Source organism: Pelobates fuscus, chromosome 3, assembly GCF_036172605.1.
Source record: "Pelobates fuscus isolate aPelFus1 chromosome 3, aPelFus1.pri, whole genome shotgun sequence".
Classification (NCBI taxonomy): Eukaryota; Metazoa; Chordata; class Amphibia; order Anura; family Pelobatidae; genus Pelobates; species Pelobates fuscus.
The window spans coordinates 56,741,819-56,766,588 of record NC_086319.1 but is presented as its reverse complement, the minus strand read 5'-3'; the positions used below and the strand labels follow the sequence as shown (position 1 = coordinate 56,766,588).

General features: G+C 42.8%; 1 protein-coding gene across 1 annotated transcript in view; it reads left to right on the top strand.

Moving 5' to 3' along the window:
- The window catches only part of PLXNC1 (plexin C1), a 140,569-nt gene that overhangs the window by 80,398 nt on the left and 35,401 nt on the right, over window positions 1-24,770 (top strand). Inside the window, exons 12-18 of the mRNA XM_063447098.1 lie at window positions 3,853-3,949; window positions 4,976-5,158; window positions 5,439-5,618; window positions 13,387-13,492; window positions 16,829-16,930; window positions 20,434-20,540; window positions 24,377-24,430. Of these exons, the coding sequence (XP_063303168.1) occupies window positions 3,853-3,949; window positions 4,976-5,158; window positions 5,439-5,618; window positions 13,387-13,492; window positions 16,829-16,930; window positions 20,434-20,540; window positions 24,377-24,430 (829 nt within the window). The remainder of the gene's footprint in view (window positions 1-3,852; window positions 3,950-4,975; window positions 5,159-5,438; window positions 5,619-13,386; window positions 13,493-16,828; window positions 16,931-20,433; window positions 20,541-24,376; window positions 24,431-24,770) is intronic.

The following is a 24,770-nucleotide window of genomic DNA, read 5'->3' as shown; positions in this document are numbered from 1 at the left end:
GAGGTGTCATGGGAAGTCATGAGGTGTCATGGGAAGTCATGGGAGGTGGGAATCTGAAGACTGCAGGGGTATTATTTATACACCAAAATGGCTTTATTAAACTGAAGCTGTTGTGTTGCTTAGAGTATGCCTTAGTGTGGCACCATGAAAAGTGCTTCTCAAATATATACCACCTTAAGTGAGAGTGCTTTCCTTTTTTTTTTCTTTTTTTTTTATTCTTTATTTTTGTGCGCTTGGTTTAGCAAGTTAACAATTTCATACTTAAAACATGGTATGACATTTTCGGGTGTTACAGTTTAACATTGTCAAGTTGAGGTTACAGAGTTGTGAAGCACATTTTCTTATAACAAATCAAGTTTGGTGACATACCCGGGGTTATCAAGGTTGTTACAGGTGTGGCGTTGTGGATGGTGGTCCCCTGGTGTACTGCAAGTGTGGAGGTATGAGGGTGCTCCCTGGATCTAGCTGCTAGGTGTAAGCATGTGTGGGAGCGTGTACATAGATAGTGCAAGCTGGTTTGAGTTGTAGTTCTGGATGCCACAGTGTACTCGCCTGTGGAGCTTTTATTTGGGCCAGGTTTGCTATGAAGACATACGTGTGTGAGGTGCTCTAGTGTGCGTTGTACCTCGTGTGGCATCTCATCTATCCCCCTATCCCTGGGGGTGGTGTGGGGGGGGTGAGCGGCTAGGCGATAATCATAGTGGGCGCCAGATTGCTATATCTTTCTGGCTTGGGAGAGTAGGGCTGTATTAAGCTTATAAGTATCCAAACAAGTGCTTATCAAGGCAGAAATATCAGGTTGTACATTTTTGCGATGAGACATGAGGTGAGTAACCTGCAATAGTCCCGCATAGGAAACAAGATGCCAAAAATAAGAAAGAACAAAAACCAAAAGTCTAGTTGAGAAGGTGGTATTCCTCAGGACTGTTTTTCCTCACTGGAAGAGGTCTGGGCTGTCTCTTTGGCAGATATGTCCGTGCCATGCTTACCGTCTCTGGGTTTAGTCCTTGTGTAAAATCAAGTGTCCAAAAACTGTGGGTCCTGCGTAGACTGTCCCGGAATAGGATTGTCCACATGTTGGCGTCGTGAGGTGGTGTGCCGTCCCATTGTGGTGGACAAGGAGGGCGCCAGTGTTTCCCCACCTGTAGGTGATGCCTGCATGGCGCAGCGCGGTTGTCACGGGTCCAAAGGTTTTTCGTTTTAGCAATGTGGCTCTAGTGACGTCTTGAAAGAAGGAGAGCTGAGCGCCTTCAAATGTCAGCGGTGTTTTGCCTTTAATTGCAGGCATTATTTGAATCTTATCCGTGACTGTTGACAAGCGTAGAATAACATCTCTGGGGATGTTAGGTGGTAGATGTGTGGAGCTTGTTATTCTGTAGAGTCCATCCATGGATAATTTCTTAGCAGTTGCCTGGGGCATTACGGTTGTGAGTAGCCGTCGCATATAGTGCGGTAGTTCCTCTGTCGTGACCGTGGTGGGGATTCCCCTGATTTTTATGTGCTGTCGGCGTTGCTTATCCTCCAGGGACATAATTTGGCCCGCTAGTACATTTTGCTCTGCTTGGAGTCGTTGGATCGAGTCTTCGTGGGCGGACATTGTGGTCTGGATGTTGGCAACGTCTGCCTCCACTGTCACAACCTTCTCTGTGACCCTTTGTATGTCTGCTTTAACCATTGCTACATCTGCTGCCAGCAGTTTTTCGATGTTGAGCAGGAGGGCTTTTAGGTCCCCTTTGGTCGCAGGGGCTGAGTCATCTTGGACTGCAGGTATCAGCTGGTGTGCCGTCAGGGGGATTGTTGTCGTGGCCGGATCACCTCTGTCAGTTCCGGGTGCCAGGTCAGTGGGGAGTCTTTGCGTGGCCTGGGTTGGCTCTGTTTGTGCGGGCCTAAGCCACATTTCCCCTATGTCTCTACTTTGTGCGGTGGGGCCAGCCGTGGCTTTTTGTGAGCGGCGGCCCATGGCTGTGGTATCCGTCTCCGGGCTAGGTAAGTAGTGCTCTAGGAGGCGTCCGCCAAGGTAGGCCTCTAGGCTTTGGGCTGGCGCCGCGCGGTAGGCCGCGGACCTGCGCCTCTGTCTCGGTTGTTTGGGTGCCTGAAAAAAAGGCATCAATCGATGCGGTACTCGCCACTGGCCCGTGCTGGGTGTGAGTCGGTGTTCGATGGGGCTCTGCTTGGAAGATATTTTCCAGATTCTCTCCCGATTCTGGAGAGCTGGTGTAGATGGCGTCTGAACAGGATGGCTGCCAGGCTCCGCCCCCGTGAGAGTGCTTTCTTGTGCTATGTCATTATACTTCTGTGCTGTACTCAAGTGAGTATCCTCCTCTCTTGTGCTGGTCTACAAGATAATTCACATGCTGGCTTAGTATGTGGCCCCTGGGCATACTAGTTTACTATATAGCCCCTAGGTATACTTGCTCAGTATATGGCCTCTGAGTATGCCAACTACGTATGTGGCCTGTGAGTATGTTGGCTCAGTTTCTGGCCCCTGGGTATGATTGCTCATTATGTGCCCACTAGGAAAGTTGGCTCAGTATGTTGGACCTGGGTATGTTTGCTCAGTATTGGCCCTTGCATCTGTTGGCTTTATGAGTAACATTCCCTCTACAAGAGTCATTGTGGCACAAAGAGCTGGGCTGGAAATAGTACCAACAGATAGATGGTCCTGTCACTCTCTGCTTCTCCTGTCTACGTTGCTCCCGCATAACACTGCATTGAGCCATTCGTGAGTCATGCCACTCTCTGCATCTTCTTGGTGGAGGGCTTGGTGGAGTAGATCAGTTGTTTTCTGACGCAGACCTCCAGACACACCAAATAGTAATTTCACTGTGATAAGACACATGCTGGTTGGCAGATTACAGAGTGTTTCTAACATCGTGTATGCCCAGAAAAAACAAGATGATGTACCCTTCAAAGCAATCCTTATCTGTTTATTAATCTTTGAAAATATGTGGAAACCACATTTCCAATAAATGTATGCTCTCAAAAAATATGCAAGCAATCTGGCTGATAAATTGCAATGGGCAGTTCAACGAATAAGTGAGATAAACAGCTGTACTAAGTAGCAGGAAATGTGATTAAGATGTAAAGCTTGTAAATTTCCGATAAGGAACATACAGTCTAGATTGGCCTTTCTACATATTTGTTTTATGTATGATGTGCCGCACTCCAGCAATATCGTAAAATTATACAAATTTATTACACGAACACTAGAAAAAATTACTATAATTATAATAATCTTCCCAAGAAGGCCATGTGCGGTGTATGTGCATATATTATCATTATTATACTGGCATTTTAAAAAGTGCCAACAAATTCCACAGTGCTGTAAAGGTGAGGGAAAAGACTCTGCGATATACACAGGCAAACGCAAAAGGTAAAGAGGGTTCTGCCTGCGAGCTGAGATCCAGCCATGGAAACTCTGCTATACCAAGTACTTAACTGGCTACCCATTGAGCTTACGATCTAAAGGATTGAGTAAATGAGCATGTAGGAAAAATTGCGCGCACCTATATGGCTGTGCATACACATCGCATGAAGACATAAGCCTCATCTCAATTTATACCTGTGTGAACAATTTTAATATAATGTCCGTTTTTTATTTGGATTTGAACTTCAATGCACCGGTATCATGGATATTATTTGTTATTAAGGTTATTAAGTAAATTATTCATATAATACATGTGATTTTGATTTATTTTCTTGTATAGTGCGTTGTACCCTTGTCTATGCCTTAATCGCAATAAATCCTTGTATTTTGCTGGAGTAAGGACTATGACTATTACTGAGTTTTGCATACCTTTTGCCAAAATTGTTTGTGTAATACAACAGTTATATTTTTTTGTTTTTGCGTAGCGGTGGTCGCAAAATATCTATATTTGGTAGAAATCTGGACATTTTGGACAAGTTACTGATACAGTACAATGAAGGCAAAGACATTCAATCTAACTGTGTAAGTATTTCTTTTTATTCCGATTTTATAAAATATTGCTTCAAAGAGTGATGCACTGTATATGAAAATATCACCATTTAAATAATCTACTTAATATTATTAATATACATATTAATATGTTAATGGTATTGATGTAATTATTATCCTAGCTTGAAATCTCAATACTCATACATATATCGACTTGACAACATTATGGGGTTATGGGGGTTATGTCATCTTTAACTGTCCTTTGCTTTGTGGTCATGCCTCCCCATTAGTGAATATATTTAAAGACAAAGCTTTCTGTGTCCAGACATTCTCTTTTGGGAAGCAAAGCATCATGGTCAGAGATGTACAACAACCACCCTTGTGTTAAACCCTAATGGATGAAAACATAAACATTCTATATTAACACAAACAATGCAAGATGGATATATAAGAAAGATATATAAAAATGTAACTATATCACCCATTGTACAGCACTGCGGAATTTGATGGCGCTTTATAAATAAAAATTTTAATTTATGCAGTTCCCATAAAACGTAGATTGGAGTAAATGTTTGAAATATTTTCCACCTACAATAAGCAGAACTGCAAAAGCTGAAGAAAAATAGGATGTGTGGGTGCACATAATGGAACCTTTTCGATGTGCATTTTAAGTGTCTGTGTCACCTTCTGGGGTCTTTGAATATTGAACACCCGCAATGGTGACATTGCCACTTGGCGTATCGCGGCCCAGAGTGCAGTACAGGTGAATTATTCTTACCGCATGATGTCCTCTGAGGCTGCTACCATGTTCAGATCCTGGTGCTCAAAAGGGATAAATAGCCAACAATTATCTTTTTTAATTTTTCACAAAACATTCATTGATACCAAGGTTGGTCTCCATAAGGACTCAAAAATGAAAACAAAGATGTAAAATTAATATCATTGACATCATCTTCTTAACGATTATCTAACATCTTAAAGTATTTTTTTTTTTTGTGGTTTCTGACTTGTGGTACGTCTTACGACTTATGCATTCTATCTTTTTTTTTCATTTCTTAGAACAGTGGAAGTTGCTCGTTTGAGGCCCCAACACATACTGCAACAGACACCAAAGTTGAGGTGAAGATACTAGTTAACAATGACAACATAGAATGTGGAACTTTATTGTACAAGCCAAACCCCACTTTTAAAAGCTTCTCCGTACTCCATGACGTAAATGATGAGGTGGAATTCCAAATAAAGGTAATTATTCCATATTTTAAAACTAATAATATATATCTATATATTTTTATATGTTACGATGTATTTAATTTTGTATTTAACTCAGAATTGGAATAGCTTGGTTTTACTGGTTTTAATTAATTTTCTGTTTCGTGTTTCTCTGGGTAATCAGTCACTAATTTCTGCTTTTGCAAAGCCACTTGCTTTCCAATTTAGGAAATAATGCAAAGATTTTGGTACTAAGTATAAAAAATGTGTAAGTTATTCATACCTCTGAATTTATTGTTTCCTATTTTCACAGAAAAAAAATGATGATTTATATGTTCAGAAAAATGAAATTCAAGTAAAAATAGATTACATAAATAGCACCTATGATTGCACAGTGCATAATATAACACAAAATGCTGATGAAAGTACTGTGTTGTGCAAAATGCGTAAGCCATCGAAAGATAAAATTAAGGAGAATAAGGTTAAAGTAACGGTGAGTTTTAATACTTTATATATTTCTTAATTTCATTTTTTATTTTACTTTAATTCCATCAAACCTTTTCTTATGCCTAGAAGAAACAATGGTCAACATGGCTTATGAACGTTATGATGAGATTGTGCATGGGTAATGAAATTTTTGTATGGCCTGGGAGGGATATATTTGTTTAAGTGGGGTTAGAGATATGTTCCTCATGTTAGGAAAGCAGGGCATGGAATTTTAGGTCTCGTCATTTACCAATCCATAAGAAAGGGTAGTGAAAGGTACAAAAACACTGTGAGTAGATGGATATTTCATTTGCCTGTAAGGTAAATTACAAACCGGTATCACTATCAGATCTATAATATTTTCTGAATTTTGGTCAGTATAACATGACTGTTTGCCACAATCAAGAAATAATTTTTCTACTAGTAACACTGGCAAGCTTAAAAACCATTATCAACATAAAATTGGGCTTAAAGGCACTGTATGGTCACCATTACAACTTCATTGAAATTAAGTTCTTATGGTGCCCTGAGGTTCCTGGTGCTTTTTTACCTTAAGGAGTTAACCCGTTCTTGAATAGTTTAACCGCAAATGTTTCTATCCAGCCCTGGATATCCCTTTCTTCAGTAGCCTTCAATTGAGTTTCAGAAAGCAGAGTGGTAAGGGGTACCATTGATTTCCTAGAGCAGTTAGCTAACCCTCTAAGCCAATCAAGAGCTCCTTATTCTTAAAAAAGGTACCTACTCTTTGTTATGGATAGAAAGCTACTGGTTGGCTTAGAGCATCAGCTGAACACTTTAGTCAATCAGCAGTGCCCCTTTCCAATGGCACTCCGTGCTTCCTGAAACTCACATGAGGAAGTGTGTTGCCACCACTGTAGGCACTTGAGGACAATCTTTAGGGTTTATCTGTTCGAGAACAGTTTATCCCATTAAGGCAAGAAAGCGCCAGGGACTTTTGGGCACCATAACAACTTTTAAGTTTTTCCTTTAACTTCAGTCATCGTTGTTGATCATACAATTTTGAGACCAATACCATGAGATCACATGCTTAACAACAAACATCTAGATATGATCTGATCTACTTGATCCCTTTTTATAGTGTAGCAGATATGATAACAGGTGACCTATGTGTCATTAACCTCTTGATGTGTTCCAAATTGGCATTGATATATGTATATATGAGAAGGCTAAGCCATTAGGCAGAGCCTGTAATTGTGGGAGGAGTCACTCGGCCAATAAATACACAGACCTCCCCTTCCTCTGGGCTGAGACTGCCTGGTTCAGCCCACCCACCACTCCCTTTATTAAGCCATTCATCTTGGTGTACCCTTTTTTACAGGCCTACCCGAACGTCAGTTCCGGCACACCACAACCGACTTACACCACCATCACTATAACTCTGCTTATTGTATACGACCACATATTTAAATAAACATGTACAAATTGGACAAGTCAGATATAGTGTAGATGTGTATTTATTGTTCTACACATTTTGCTGTATTATTTTGTTGTAAAAATTTTAATTTGTCCTTTCATTAGTTTAATTGATTACTCAGGAATCATTTGTAAAAAATCGGTGATGTTTCTTGCAAACTTCATCAACCCGTGGAAATTTTTTATGGTCTTAGGTCTGATCATACAGAAACTCATATATTTTTCACCGCATTGGTTAGTAGAAGTGTAGAAGTGTTTTCTGTGGTTTGTCAAGTTAATGTTTTTTTTTTATGGTTTTGAATTTGTTCATTGTTTAGTGGTTTCATTAATGAGTCAAAAACTCTTCTTAGGTGTCACGATTCCGGGGAACCCAACACGCTAACGCACACACAGACACACACACAGAAATTGTGCAGCACCGGTCCTTAGAGTGGCCGGGCTAAGCACACACAGAATAGTCAGGAGATAAGCCGAGTAAGGGGAACCAGAAAACAGAATAACGAGAAACAAGCCGAGGTCAAATGGTAGGAGAAAGTCAGTATAACAAGCCAGAGAGTACGTAACCAGAAAGCACACGTTCACAATCAATACTATAAAGCAAAGACCACAACAGGGCACAGAAAAACAGGAAAGGTAAGTATTTACATCCTAGCCTGAATCCTGATTGGCTAACCACCAATCAGTATTAACAAACACACGTGGGGGATATCTATACCCCCCACTGTGTTTGTTGCACTGTAGCTTTAACGCCGGGTCACGTGAGTGACCCCGGCGCTTAGATAATAGTGCCGGCTCCCAGCGTGCAGCGTTAGACATGCTGCCGCTGGGAGGAGGAGAGGAGGACGCGAGCCGCGGAGCCCTGACATAACCCCCCCCTCGAAGACCGCCCAGAGGGCGGGAAGTCGAAGGCTTCAAAGGAAACCGCGCATGAAAGGAGCGGATCAAGGAGGGGGCGTTCAAGTCAGAGACAGAAACCCACGACCGCTCCTCCGTGCCGTAACCCTTCCAATCAACCAGATACTGCAACCGACCTCGAGAGAAACGAGAATCAAGGAGAGCAGCCACCTCATATACGTCACTAGAGACTGCGCGAAGGGTATCGGAACGCCTGAGAGACCCAGAGAACCGATTACAGAGCAAGGGCTTCAAAAGGGAGGTGTGAAAGGTGTTAGGTATGCGCATGGAAGGGGGTAAGGCCAGGGAGTAGGAGACAGGATTCACCCTACGCAACACCTTATAGGGACCAAGGAACTTGGGCGCGAACTTCATCGAGGGAACCCTAAGGCGGAGATTCCTAGAGGACAACCAAACCCTATCACCCGGAGCATAAGAAGGAGCCGCACATCTGCGACAATCAGCAAATCTCTTTTGAGTAGCAGCAGCACGACAAAGAGCAGCATGGACCTGATCCCACATCTTCCGTAAGGAGGCGAGGTGCTCGTCCAAAGCGGGCATTCCCTTGTCGGAGAACACACCGGGAAGGACAGCGGGTTGGAACCCATAAGCCACCATAAAAGGACTTATGCCAGTAGAAGAATGAGACACAGTGTTTCTGGCAAACTCAGCCCAGGGAAGGAGATGGGACCAGTTGTCCTGGTGTGCATTCGTGAAACAGCGTAAATACAACTCCACAGACTGATTTGCTCGTTCGGCAGCTCCATTAGATTGCGGATGATAGGAGGAAGTAAATGATAAGGAGACCCCCATCTCAGCACAAAAGCCTCTCCAAAACCGAGAGACAAACTGAGGGCCCCTGTCAGATACGATATCTTGTGGTATACCATGCAAGCGGAACACTTCTTTGGCAAACACCTGAGCCAACTGAACCGCAGAAGGTAGCTTCTTAAGCGGAATGAAGTGCGCCATTTTGGAGAACCTATCCGTTACAGTCAAAATTACTGTCTGCCCATCAGATGAAGGAAGATCCACAATAAAGTCCATGGATAAGTGTGTCCACGGTTTCTTGGGTACAGATAGGGGCATAAGGAGTCCCAGGGGTTTAACATTAGGGGACTTACACTGTGTACAGACACGGCAAGCCTGCACGTAATCTACCACGTCTTTTTTAAGTGAGGGCCACCAAAACTGTTGGAAAAGACCCTTGTAAGTCTTGGTAACCCCTGGATGACCAGCCGTTTTGGCTGTGTGAAATAAAGTTAACAACTTCTTTCTGTCTTTTACTTTCACGTACAGCTTACCAGTAGGAGTCTCAGAGGGTGCTTGGGATTGGTATGACTTGATACCATCAAGAAAAAGAGACGAGATAACCAAACGGGTAGTAGCTATTATATTAGTTGTGGGTACAATGGGCTCAGGAGTGGAGGTAATAGAATCTACAGGTTCGTACTGGCGGGAGATGGCATCAGCCTTGACATTTCGATAACCAGGCCTGTATGTGATTATGTACTGAAAACGTGAGAGAAATAAAGACCATCTAGCCTGACGAGAGGATAACCTCTTAGCATCTGCGATATAGGATAGATTTTTATGATCGGTTATAACCAGAATCTTGTGTCTAGCTCCCTCTAACAAGTACCTCCATTCTTTAAATGCCATCACTATAGCTAATAATTCCCTGTTCCCAACGTCGTAATTCTTTTCAGACTCTGACAAACGTTTTGAAAAGTAACCACAGGGTAGGAGGGGTTCGTCATACGATTGTCTTTGTGACAACACTGCTCCTATACCTGATTCAGAGGCGTCTACTTCCAGTACAAAGGGAAGGGAAGGATCAGGATGGTGTAACACAGGGGCAGTGGCAAATGCCTTTTTTAGAGTTTCGAAGGCCACAATAGCATTAGGATTCCAAACCCTGGGGTGTAAACCCTTTTTTGTCAGTTTAGTGATAGGGGAAATAATGGATGAGAAGTTTTTAACAAACTTTCTATAATAATTGGCAAACCCTATAAATCGCTGTATTGCCTTAAGTCCTTGGGGAAGGGGCCAGGACAGTATAGCTTCCAATTTTGAAGGATCCATGCTGAATCCTTGTTCAGAAATAACATAACCCAGGAATTGTACAGAAGTTTGGTCGAATAAGCATTTCTCTAATTTACAATAAAGACCGTTCTGCAACAACCTTTTAAGCACCATCCTAACATGAGTATGATGTGTCTCCAAATCTGGAGAATATACCAGTATGTCATCAAGGTAGACTACGGCACAGACATGCAGTAGGTCTCTAAGGACATCGTTTATGAGATCCTGAAATACGGCAGGAGCATTACACAATCCAAAAGGCATGACTAGATACTAGTAATGCCCACTGCGTGTATTGAACGCCGTTTTCCATTCATCGTTCTCTTTGATACGAACAAGGTTATAAGCCCCCCTGAGGTCTAGTTTTGTAAAATATTTAGAACCTTTGACACGATCAAACAACTCCGTAATGAGAGGGATCGGATAGGCATTTTTAATCGTTATATTGTTTAATGCTCTGTAATCTATGCACGGTCTCAAATCGCCCTCCTTTTTCGCCACAAAAAAGAAACCAGCACCAGCCGGAGAGGAGGACCTTCTAATAAAACCTTTAGTTAAGGCCTCCCGTATGTACTCCTCCATGACCTGGTTCTCTTTCTCAGAAAGAGGGTAGACCTTACCCCTAGGAGGCATAGTACCCGGTAATAGGTTAATGGCACAGTCATACTCACGGTGTGGAGGTAACTTATCTGCCTCCCTTTTTTCGAAAACCAATGCAAGGTCTGCATATACAGAAGGGACAGAAACAGAAAGTGGTTTAGCTGTGGGCACGTTGAGTAAACAAACGGGACGTACCTGGGCCATACAGTCTCGTTGACAAGATTCCCCCCAGGAGAGTATATCTAAACAACCCCAATCAAGTACTGGGTTGTGTTTAACTAACCAGGGAAAACCCAGAACGATGGTAGCAGTAGGGGAGTCAATTATTTGAAAGGTTAATCGTTCCTTGTGTAAAGCACCCACAGACATAACTATATCTTGGGTTTCATGGGTCACCAGAGGTTTCTCAAGTGGTCTACCATCTATGGCCTCAACGGCCAATGGTGTGGCCTTTCGGATCAAAGTCAGGGCTGCGGTTTTGGCAAAGTTCTCATCCATAAGGTTGTCTGCCGCACCTGAATCGATCAAGGCTTTGGTTGTTATAGTGGTTTTATTGACCAAAAGAGAAACTGTCATAAACGGTCTGGAGATGGACACATGAGGGGACAAGGTCATAACACCCAAGGCCGACCCCTCTCTGGGCCTTAGGTGCTGTAGTTTCCCTGTAACTTAGGGCAGGTATTACAGTGGTGCCCCCTCTTACCACAATAAAGACATAACCCCTCCCTTCTACGATACGTTCTTTCAGCCTCAGTTAACCCTGTAGCACCCAATTGCATGGGTTCGGGGGATGATTGTCTAGGAGCGGGTAATGCTAGTAATGCAGTACTGGGTAGAGCAGGTAACACCCGTGTATCCAGCCGTCTTTGAGTACGCCTCTCTCTAATACGGTTATCAATAAGGATTACATAGTCTATAACATCATCCAGAAGAACAGGCAGTTCCCTGGATGCTATTTCATCCAGTATGTAAGCGGCCAAACCCTCCTGAAAGGCTGTTACGAGGGCGTCATTATTCCAAACCACTTCAGCTGCTAGAGTGCGGAATTCGATAGTATAATCCGCTACAGATCTGTTACCCTGTCGAACCCTAAGCAGAGTTTTGCCAGCAGAGGCAACCCTACCGGGTTGATCAAACGTGCGTTTGAATGCTGACAAAAAATCTGCAAAGGACATAGGAGACATATTTTCCCACATGGGGTTTGCCCATGCTAAAGCTCTCCCAGACAGGTGGTTTATCAAAAAGGCAATTTTGGACCTGTCGGTGGGATAGGAACGTGGATTCATCACCAAATGGATGTCAATTTGATTGAGGAATCCACGACACAAAGCTGGGTCACCACTATAGCGCTGTGGCGGTGTCATATGGACTACATGAGCAGGAACGGGTACTGGAGTGGCAATGGGTTCGGGCACAGCAGCAACCGCCTCCTGGACGGCAGGCTGCAGGTGTGCAGTACGAGCCAGTATGGTCTGCAAAGCCTGAGCAAACTGATCCATACGGTGGTCCAAGCCATCCATTCTAGCCTCCTGATTAACTAGGAACTGTGGTATGTCAGCAGGTTCCATTATGGCCCTGTTGTAATGTCACGATTCCGGGGAACCCAACACGCTAACGCACACACAGACACACACACAGAAAGTGTGCAGTACCGGTCCTTAGAGTGGCCGGGCTAAGCACACACAGAATAGTCAGGAGATAAGCCGAGTAAGGGGAACCAGAAAACAGAATAACGAGAAACAAGCCGAGGTCAAAGGGTAGGAGAAAGTCACAAAGTCAGTATAACAAGCCAGAGAGTACGTAACCAGAAAGCACACGTTCACAATCAATACTATAAAGCAAAGACCACAACAGGGCACAGAAAAACAGGAAAGGTAAGTATTTACATCCTAGCCTGAATCCTGATTGGCTAACCACCAATCAGTATTAACAAACACACGTGGGGGATATCTATACCCCCCACTGTGTTTGTTGCACTGTAGCTTTAACGCCGGGTCACGTGAGTGACCCCGGCGCTTAGATAATAGTGCCGGCTCCCAGCGTGCAGCGTTAGACATGCTGCCGCTGGGAGGAGGAGAGGAGGACGCGAGCGGCGTGTCAAGAGGAGAGGACGCCGCTCGCTTATCGGTAAGGGGAGAGGGGACCGCGGGCGGCGACGGACCGAGGGTGAGTGCTGCGAGAGGATTGCAGCCTCCCCTCACCGCCGCCCGCGGAGCCCTGACATTAGGAAGTTTTGAGATTGATTAACAGAATATTCCAAGCACCATAACCACTACAGCCTTTCATAATAGTTATGGTGCCAGGTGTGCCCTGGTGCCCTTCCAGAGTAAGTAGTCAAATCATTTAGATAACAAGTTACCTGGCTTTCACCTGGTGTCTGTTGCCACCTTCCCTGGTGCCAAAAACTCTTGCAAGGAGCTTTCAGTTAGCTCTACTGAGTAATGATTTGCCATGGTATGTTGTTAAGCAGTTCTTAAATGGATGACTAATTACTTTGGGAAGGAGCAAGGACACTCCTGGCACCATAACTACTACAGTGAGCTGAAGTGGTTATGGTGCTTGGATTGTTCTTTTAAACTTGACTAATTAACACGGGTATAGGGATCTTTTACCCAAATGTAAAAAGTGGTACTGTGATTCCTTCAGCATCACTAATGGTTCATCACCATATTAACATAAGATAGATTGTAATTTACCCCTATGTTAACCCATGTAATGATGATTGATGATTAATGTATCCTTTTCATGTTTTGTTGTCTAAGGTCATTATGGGAAACTTTACCAAAACCCTGGAAATCAAAAAAGATCGATTGGGATTATACTGGTTTATTCTTCTGGTCATTCCACTTTTGCTTATTGTAATTTTGGGTAAGTCTTCGATAAATCACTGTGTGTAAATGCATCAAGTTTACAATAGATTTTTCACCACTTAAGACCTTTATCTAAGTTGTTATTTGTTGAGTATTTAAGTCCCTGCATTCTAGAGTGCATTACCTTATTCCCAATTAGTACATTAAATGATCTGTTTCCAGTCTGATTGTCCACCTATTATGCTAAAACACAATAATCCATCACAAGCCGAAAAAGTTATAAAAGGACAAAGGAGTTGAAGAGTTGAACCTTAAAGGGAAACTCCAGTGCCAGGAAAACGATCCGTCCCTCTGGAGGTTCCCTCTCCCTCCCACCCCCCAATCCCCGGATACTGAAGGGGTGAAAACCCCTTCAGTCACTTACCTGAGGCAGCGGCAATGTCCCTTGCCGCTGTCTCCTCCTCCGCGACGCTCCGCCTCTATATTGCGTTGGCCGGTGGGCTAGACTGATCCCACCCACCGGCCGAGGAGACCTAATGCGCATGCGCGGCAATGCCGCGCATGCGCATTACGTCTCCCCATAGAAAAGCATTGAAAACTAATTTCAATGCTTTCCTATGGGGATTTGAGCGACGCTGGAGGTCCTCACACAGTGTGAGGACGTCCAGCGACGCTCTAGCACAGGTTTCCTGTGCTATAGAGCAGGAAGTTCCCTCTAGTGGCTGTCTAATAGACAGGCACTAGAGGTGTAGTTAACCCTGCAAGGTAATTATTGCAGTTTATAAAAAAACTGCAATAATTACACTTGCAGGGTTAGTAGTAGTGGGAGTTGGCACCCAGACCACTCCAATGAGCAGATGTGGTCTGGGTGCCTGGAGTGTCCCTTTAACAATACTTGGACAATCTAACATTAAATGGCAAGCATTTACCTGGTGCACCTGGGGTATTTATTGGCAAGCAAGGGCCACCTTCTTGGGGTTCCTGGTCACTTATTTGTGAGTAGAGGACACTTTCCTTGATTGGTTCTTAGGTGGTTATCAGCAAGCAAGAAACCACTTTCCGAAGATACCTGAGTGGCTATTGCAGAGAAGGGGACACTTTTTCAGGTTGCCCGGTCACCTGTTTCTTGTAATTGTAAGAATTGCAAGAAATATGCAAAACTATTTGCCTGAATGTTAGGCAAAAGCCATTTGCTTGAAATTAATATTTGCTTACCACAAATATATATTTTTTTCCTGTTCTGGAGTTGTAGCTTGTTTAAACACATGACACTATGTTTCTTCTACAAAAATGTGATCACAAATGGCAACCATAAGTCAATCAACTCTATCCATCTGTAATGTATTGTATTTACCACCAATGGCTAAGACAATAATTGTAGCTGACATTAGCCAGTGCAATGTATGTTGCCATCTATAACACAAACCGTACCTAGGACTGACATGAACATATCATTAGTTTGTCACTGTGAGGCTCAGCCTAAAATATTGGAGTCTAAAACTTGGAACTCTTTTTAAGAGGACACTGGGTGTCTCACGTGAGTTTACACTTTAACAACCACACGTGTCAAAGTCTTGGACTTGCAAAGATGCTGAGATCTTGACGATGGCCTACACAACCACAGATTATTATGGAAAAGTGAAACTAGACTAGAGTTAAGGCTGTTACATTTTACTTGGTATTGAGATTACAAGAAGCAAAAACGATGGACTGAACTAAATAGCCCTGGATGACTGGTACACTGAAAGGAAACTTGCCTGGAATACTTTGTCAAATGGACAAGAATAATGAAGAAAACTAATACATTGCATGATGTGTTACTGCTTTGTACACTGGAATGAATAGAAAAAGCTGCGCCAGGGATCTATGTTGTATCTGTGGGTGACAAAGGAAACTAGCATAAGTAATGATTACTAGGAAACAACACACAGAACTCCAGCAAAGTACTCGAGTGTTATTGAACAAGCAGAACCTTCTATAAGTTTGTGTTCTATACAGAAGTGCCGGACTGGATGTTATACTCCGTAGAATGGAAAAGAAAAAACACAACAAAAACACAAATGCACCTAACCCACCAAATGGTAGAAATAGGCAAAAGTACTTAACTTAAGTATAGAATGGATACAGCTTCCCAAGAGGTTTCCCCCAGATGGACCTCAAGTACAGATATGCAAATAGACAAAACTGGGATACAGCTGAATAACTAAATAGCAAAAAAATACATAACACATAGTGAAGTACAGTAATTACAATTGGATTTAACCCCCAATGATTGCACTCACGAAATAGTGTAGAGTAATGTGCCTTTAAGCCCACACTGGGGCTGGAGAAGCGTTCACCTTCCACGGATGGGGACTTCTGTCTTCCAATGAAGTGGGAATACGCCAATTTAAATGTATGAAAATATTTTTATTGAGGCAATACAAAGCCTTAGTAAAAAAAAATTGATAAAAGTAAATAAAAATTACTGCAATCTAACGCGTTTCGTCCACATATAGTGGACTTCCTCAGAGATAGTAATGCTTTGTTTTTTATTGCATTACTGCCAATACTGTGTTACTATCTCTGAGGAAGTCCACTATATGTGGGCCATGTGGGCCATGCAGCTGCAGGGGTAGCTCTGCATACCAGCGCTAGAATGTTGACACTGGCTCTGCTTTCCTGACTGCCATTGCAAATGAAATGTGTTTGCAATACACACATTTAATTTGCAATACTTTAAATCATGTATACATGATCGCGGGCATAGCTGCAAGACTGTTGCATTTAAGGAGTTAATATTAACCTTTTGTGTGGTAATGTATGAAGTTTTGTAGCAAAATCCATGTAGATCACATCCACTGGAGTACCCTATTCTACATTTCTACTAACTTCTCCATACAATGCAGTTCTGTTAGTGTGGGATGACCTGTCTTTTATAAAACTATGTTCGTTCCTAGTACTAATGATATTTTTAAGGGGTTAAACACTTTACACACAATAACAACGTTCGTGAAATATATAGCAAACCACAATAAACAGATCTGGTTTTCACTACACCAGTATAGAAACTATAATCGAATAATGCCACACGGCTGCCCAGTAATGCTGTAACAAAATAGTGAATTGCAATTAATTGAAAACCAAACTTGTTAAAAAAGTTAGGACCAAAATTTTAGCAAAATTATCTGAGTTTTCTGAATTCTACAATGCTAAAATATTCTCAAACTAGCTATTTTGAACTAAATTGTGTTCCATTCATTATTTAGTAAACAAACCTCTGCATTTAATAACTTTAAATGTTAGCGATCGTGTTTGCAGTTTACAATGTTTGTTGTGCTATTCATATTTTGCACCTGATCATATGCTGATAGAAATTAACTCACAGCATTCTTTTTTTCTCCATCAACCTTAGCTGCCTGCTTTATAACCAGATACAAATCCAAACAGTTAAGCAACAAGTTGAGCAAACAAGTTGAACAGCTGGAATGTCAGATCAGACAAGAAATACGTGATGGTAAGTTTAATTCTACATCTAACAATTTATATCAAGAAATTAGTTGGAAAGCAAAGAGCTTGCTAGATAAACAGTTTGTAAATGTGTTTTCTTGGTAAGGTGAAACAGTGCTTTCTCAAACCTGCCCCTGCAATCTCAGCCTCGCAGCCAAACATGTATTCCTGACCCTTTAGTCTTAAAAACACTATAGCCTTCCCTGATCTTCCCCCTCCTTCCTCCTCCTCCCCCCCACCTAACCCCTCCCCCCACTACCCGTATCCCCCTAAATATGACGAAGTCTTACCTTTATTCTAGTATGCTGCTGCTGGAGCTCCCTGATCTGCCTGTTTGGCTGACATCATCAGAAGTGCTCTTCTGAGCCATTCACAATGCTTTCACATAGCAAAGCATTGGATTGACTGGGCTTGTCAAGGAGGCAGATCAGGGACAGAGCCAGCACAAGCCAAATACAGCCCTTGCCAATCAGCATCTCTTCATGCAGTGTCTGCATACAGAGGGTGGAGACACTAAATTGCAGTGCTGCACACACTGCTCCAGGAAACACCTCTAGTAGCCATCTGAGGAGTGGCCAGTGGAGGTATCCCTAGGCGGTAACGTAAACACTGCATTTTCTCGGAAAAGGTGGTGTTTACTGCAAAAAGCCTAAAGTGACTGATTATACTCACCAGAACAAATACAATGAGCTGTAGTTGTTTTGGTGACTATAGTGTCCCTTTAAATCGAGTCCTCAGCTTCTCAAACAACTGTCTACGTACAAAACACTAAAGGAGCTGTTTCTCTTTATCCTTGCCATAACAATTTTACTTGGATTTACTCACATTGGCTTCCTTCAAACACAAGATCACTTCTGGTCATAATTTACAGAGAAGTAACCTCTAGCAGCCCCTCAAACCCAAACTGATTTCTGACAATTATCAGCATAGCAGGTGACCACATGTTCAGACATCTTAATCATACTAATCCCATTCTAGGATTGCAGCAATGTGGTGTAACTTATAATAAACTAAAGTTCTGTCTATGTGTTTGCATATTGCCACATTATTTCCTGCAGTTTCAGCACACGATTAGTGGAGTGCAGATATTTCACTTTTAGAATTTGATGTCAGCATGTTTTTTTATACTTTAGTTAGTAACCTTAAGCACAGTTTGTGAGAAGTATATGTAAATTTTAAATACTCATCTTTATTGTGAAATTGATTTTGATCTCTTTACACATTACATTTTGCAATCTGGGATTATCTTTGCCTATTCTTAGCTGGTCAGATTTTAAAGAGTTGTATGGTTTTAATATTACGTTTACTTATCCCTATATTAAACAAATATGTATGTGAAATGTGAAAAATAACATTTAGAAATCCACATCTCTTTATTCTGCAAACGGGTGTCTCCAGCACCCTGTCAATCATTGTTATAAGCTCTGTCCTTTGCACTTGTCATTAAAGGGACACTCCAGGCACCCAGACCACTTCTGCCCATTGGAGTGGTCTGGGTGCCAACTCCCACTACCCTTAACCCTGCAAGTGTAATTATTACACTTTTCATAAACTGCAATAATTACCTTGCAGGGTTAACTCTTCCTCTAGTGGCTGTCTTCTAGACAGCCACTAGAGGGCACTTCCATGTGAGGACCTATGTGAGGACCTCCAGCGTCGCTGAAATCCCCATGGGAAAGCATTGAAAGAATTTTTTAATGCTTTCCTATGGGGAGGTCTAATGCGCGTGCACGGCATAGACGCGCATGCGCATTAGGTCTCCCCCCTCGCCGGCGGCCGCGCATGCGCAATAGGTCTTCCCTGCCGGATGACGTTGACAGGGGGAGGAGCGTGGGTGGACCCTGAACCAGCGCCAAGGGACATTGGCGCTGGATACAGGTGAGTCACTGGGGGTGGGAGGGAGAGGGGACCTGCAGTGCCAGGAAATCGGTTCGTTTTCCTGGCACTGGAGAGTCCCTTTAAGGATAGACAGAACATACAGAGAAGAGTAGAAATGAAACAATGTTTCTAATCCTCCTCTTCATTTGCAATGCTTGCCCTGGCTTTGCCTTGTCTGAACTGGATTATAATGCCACTTGATTTATGTTTAGTGTAAATAAAAAAGAAAATGGAGCTTCTCTTGGAAAAAATAAAAGTCCTTGGTGTAGATCCCAAAGGTGTGACAGTCCCCTTTAAAATATATCTCAACAGACATCTATTATATCACCCTTGACTACTGTCCATCTATGAAGAATAGAAAATAAGTCATTAATGATTCAATTAACAGGTTTTTATGTATTGATCTGCTGCTTAATTCTGAACAATGCTCATTATTCCTGATTAAACAAGACAAATGGAAATAAAGTGTTACAATAAATGGGACATAACACAGGACAAGAAATTTATTATTATACTTATATACAGTAGTAGAAGTCTGTGAATTATCAGGATTAACTATACAGCATGAATCATCAGAATTATCTTTACTGCTATATTTATTTGACTTAAAGGATCACTATAGTGTCAGGAAAACAAACGCGTTTTCCTGACACTAGGTCATCCTTGGGAACCCTCACCCTCAGGGTTCCCCTCCTGTGGCGCTGAAGGTTAAAACCCCTTCAGCAGCTTACCTCGGCGCTGGTGACCTCTCCTCCCCCGCCGACGTCAGCTCCCGAGTGGAGAGGAATGCCAATGCGCGGCAAGAGCCGCGCGCACATTCTAACAGTCCATAGGAAAGCGTTTCTCAATGCTTTCCTATGGACATTCTGCACGCTGAATGCAAATTTCTCCTCTAGCGACTGTCAGGAAGACAGCCACTAGAGGTTGGATTAACCCTGCTATGTAAACATAGCAGTTTACATGTGAAGGGTTAAAACCTGAGGGACCTGGCACCCAGACCACTTCATTGAGCTGAAGTGGCCTGGGTGACTATAGTGTCCCTTTAAAATTACCTGCACCAAAGGAACTTTAGCTTTATTAAGTGCATAGAACATACTTCTGCAGTCTCAATGCTCAATTCGCCATTATTTAGCACTCAATTCTCTGCCATTGGCACTTTTATAAGTCAATTTGTTTATGCAGGCCTAGCCATACCTGCCCTGAGTGTAATCACCCTACATACTTCACTATATATGGCACTATAAAAACTCTAATAATTAAAATAAACGAACAGCTTCAAATTGTTTCTCATCTTGTGTGGTAGAATTAATAAAACGGACAGGGTAGAGAGACAAAAGCAATATATTTAGGATGTTCAAGGAAAAATTACTCTTCTACATCTTCAGGTTTGACAACTATTGGTCGTTAGATGTGTTGGGTCCCACCTGTAAGTTATATAGTTGAAATAGTTCTATGAAACATTTTTGGTTGTGAAGTAGCTGAGTTTAACATTAGTTGCCTACTCCTTTTCTTCCTGGGTATTCAATACAATAGGTAATGGGTCAGGAAATGTATATGTATATATCTGGCTCTTTAAAAGTGGAAACCATATTGAAAGCATATTTGTGTTTTACGTCTGTGATTGTTCTGTAGGATTTGCTGAATTCCAAATGGATAAATTGGATTTGAAAATTCAAACGACAAGAACAATTCCTTTCTTTGACTACAAGCATTTTGCTCTGAAGATTTTATTTCCAGAGGTAAAACATCAAAATGTTCCTTTATTATGAAAATCACATTTTGCTTAATTAACCAATATGTTGCCTGGTATAGAAAGCCATGTTAAAAGAATTATATTGGCTCAAGAAAAGCTTTGAATGAAAAATGAAAGGGACCCTTTAGCTTGCTGAATGTGTAAAGAGTGTGCCCTCTTATTTCACTTTTAGAAATTTGCCTTCCCACCTCCTACTTTCCACCTCCCACTAGCTGCCAATCGGACAGTTAGTACTTTTACTTGCTGGTTTCTTAGCTCAGTGGAGCTAAACTCAAGGGCAGCAATTGCCCAGAGCCAGGGCCAGTGCAAGGAGTTTTGCCACCCTAGGCAAACAAAAATGTGCTGCCCCCCATATGCTCTGCCCACCATGTGACATCACAATGCCCCACCCTTATGATCTATCTGCCAACGCCAGTGCTGCACACAGTGTCTGTTCTCTGAAAAGGCAGTGTGTTTACATTAAAAAGTCTGCATGGACAGGCTGTAGTGGTTCTGGTGACTACAGTGTCCCTTTAATGTGAGATAAATTAGAGATTAGTGCCACTAATGATATACTGGGTTGCCTACTTACAACCAGATAAGGACAGGAGGATAATGATGGGCTCAGGCTGCAGTCTGACTCCACTGGTCTGGTGTAGAACACGCTCTCTGGAGGCTGTTTGTAACAGTGCTCACAAAAATCAACGAACAGGAAGCATTTCCATTTTTTGGGGCCCCTTACACAGCTCAATGTCTGGGCCCCCAGGGCCTGACCGTGAGTATGCCTACAAGGCCCGCCCATAAGTCCACCTGCATGGCCCACCCATGAGTTCGCTCACAGGGAGTGAAGTGTATGTGTGTAGGGGATGTGTTGTGTGTTACTGTAGAGGATGTAATGTATGTGTGTATAGGGGATGCAGTGTGTGTTTGTGTGTAAGGAATACAAGGTGTGTTTCTGTGTATGTAATGTAATGCAGTGTATGTGTCTGTAAGGGGTGCATTGAGTGTGATTGTAAGAGATGCATTTTGTTTCTGTGTGTGTGTAAGAGAAGCAGTGTGTGTGCGTAAGGGATGCATTGTGTGTTTTTGTATGTAAGGGATGCATTGAGTGTGTGTGTAATGGATGCATTGTGTGTTTCTGTGTGAGTGTAGGATGCATTGTATGTTTCGGTGTGTCTGTGTGTGTGTAGGGGTGCATTGTGTGTTTCTGTGTATGTGTAAGGACGCATTGTGTGTAGTGTGAAAGAGAGGGTTTGTAGGGTAAGATTGGGGCTGAGAGGGGAGCAGCTCTTTATTTTTATTATATTTATTTTGTAATATACTTTTTTTGTATATTTTTTTTCTTTACATTTTGTGTCTTTAGTTTATCTCTTACAAGCCCCTTGTGTGTCTCTTTTCCCCCCAGGCCCCTCTGTGTGTCTCCCTCAAAAGTGACTCCATGCGTCTCTCTCCTGAGCCCCTCTGCGTGTCTGTCTCCCCTACCTGCCCCTCTGGGCTTCACTTTCACCCCTTCCTCAGCCTCTCTGTTTGTCTTACACTCCCCCCCCCCCATCCCTTAAATGATCTCTTTCACTCACCCCGTCCCTTAGTGGTCTCATCTCCTCTCCTCCCCCTGTCCCCTAGTGCTCTCCCCTCCTGTCCATTAGTGATCTCCCCTGTCCCTTAGTACTCTCTCATCACCTCCCTTAGTGTTCCTCTCCCCTCCCTGTCCCTTAGTGGTCCTCTCTCCCTCCAACATAGTAGTCCTCTTTCCCCCACCATCTTAGTGGTCCTCCCTCTCCCCCCCCCCCCCTCTCAGTGGTATTGTCCCCCCCCCTTCTCTTTAGTGGTCCTGTCTCTCTCCACCCTTCTCACCTTTAGTGGTCCTGTCTCTCTCTGCCCCCTCCCCTTTAGTGGTCCTGTCTCTCTCACCCCCTCTCCCCTTTAGTGGTCCTGTCTCTCTCACCCCCTCTCCCCTTTAGTGGTCCTGTTTCTCTCCACCCCTCTCACCTTTAGTAGTCCTGTCTCTCATCCCCCCTCCCCTTTAGTGGTCCTGTCTCTCATCCCCCCTCCCCTTTAGTGGTCCTGTCTCTCTCTCACCCCCCTTCCCTTTAGTGGTCCTGTCTCTCTCTCCCTCCCCTTTAGTTTTCCTGTCTCTCACCCCCCTCCCCTTTAATGGTCCTCTCTCTCTCTCACCCCCCTCACCTTTAGTGGACCTGTCTCTCTCTCACCCCCTCCCCTTTAGTGGTCTTGTCTCTCTCCCACCCCCTCCCCTTTGGTGGTCCTGTCTCTCTCTCCCCCTCCCTTTTAGTGGTCCTACCTCTCCCCCTCCTCCCTCTTAGTGGTGCCCCCCCCCCCTTCTTGGTGGTCATCTCCCTCCCCCCTCAGTGGTTCTCTCTTTTGTGGCTGTTGCTTGCCCAAAGATCAGCACATAGGGAACTATGTGATCTCTGAAACGTTTGAGAGCAGAAGGTGCCGCAGTGGTAAGTTAGTCTGCTTATAACAGGATTGGTATGTGGACTAATAGCTGAGTCTAAGTGATATTTCCCTCTACCAAACTGATAAGTACTTTATATTAATACCAAGTGTCCTATTTGCTTCAATGTGTAATACACCCAAAGAACACATTAATTTATTGCGTTAAATAATAACGACCTGTCAAGTTCAGTTGAAGTCAATGCTTAGCAGCACTACAGGACCTTAGGAAGGTAACCTTTTTCCACGTATGGTTTTATTACTTTATAATGTCTTATTGTGCACTATAAACTTTGTCCTTCCCCCATTTTCTATTAATTTTTTTTAATAAAACTTATTAAATAAGAGAAGCGTTTGATTGGACTATTATTCCAGCTTCAGAGCTAATGGAGAGAGGGAGGGAGTTGGGGGTAGATGAACAGGTGAGTTTTAAAAATATATTTAAAAAAAAAAAAAAGACAATTTTACAAAATGGGGGAGGCGGAGGGAGCACAGGGGAGAGAGGGGACTTTTGAAGCTCCCAGTACTGTCTGCGAGGATAGAATGGACCATGTCTGTTGATAGGGCGCTGGGCAGGCTAATCTCGTCTCAAATTAACAGAGAGATCAGTACTTTCCGCCGTGGTTTTGGGTTCTCACATTCACTAACAAAGCCACAAAGTGAAGTAAGTCCCAGATCCGAATCTGTACTCCTTACTGGATTATTCTGCTGCTGTTACGGCTGGAGGGCTCTTAGTGACCACAATGCTCTTTTAGGGTTGTTTAGATTACCAGCACTGTTTGTTTGTAAGGGCAATATGTTATATTCCTCCCCTTTTACACTAACATTTTACTAATAGATTATATATTACCTTTTTATCTTTTGAAGTGCATTAACGTTTGAAAACTGTAACAATTGAGTAATTGAGTACCATATTTTAACACAGAAGGCATAATGTTTTCTACCTATATTAGTATGTCATGTTCTATATTTGGGTGTCATTTATTATTTTACCATTCCATACCACTTTGTTGTTTTGAGAGTGCAATGTGCACACTTTTTTTTGAGTTAGTGAGTATTTGTTGGTGAGTAATTTTACAACTTTTTATGTACGGGTTACTACACCACTTATTTTTTTCCATGCAGATGTTACACTACGGATTCCTAGGTTGCAGTATACATAACATGGCAGCGTGTGATTTAGACTAGTAATTACAAAATTATTTGTTTTTGTTTGTTTATTGGTAAATGCTGTAAGTCTCCTGTACTGTTAGTCTCATTTAATATATGGGTACGAAAATAATAGTGTGCCCTATTTTCTCTTAAACAACATTTTCTGACTACATACTACAAAAAAAAATATATAAAATATCTCGTGCCATTTTTATAAATCCTTATTTTATCTTTCAGTTAGAAGGAGGGAAAATGGACTTCAGTGAAAAACTGTTTGAAAATATCCCATCAGTAAGTTTTTTTGTATACTGCTTGCTGATTGACATTTCTTCCCTCCTTTCACTTGCTCTGGTATGCATTGGCTGTTCTTTATATTTTGTTTGCGATGAGTTACTAAAGGATCACTATAGTGCCAATAGATCCCCCCACCCTCATGGCCCCCCTCCTGCCTGGCTCTAGGGGGAGGAAGGGGTTAAAGGCTTACCTTTTCTAGCGCTGGGCTCCCTCGGCGCTGGGGAGTCTCCTCTTTCTTCCGATGTCATCGGCTGAATGCGCATGCGTGGCAAAAAACGTGCGCGCATTCAATCAGTCCATAGGAAAGCATTGCTCAATGCTTTCCTACGGACCCTGG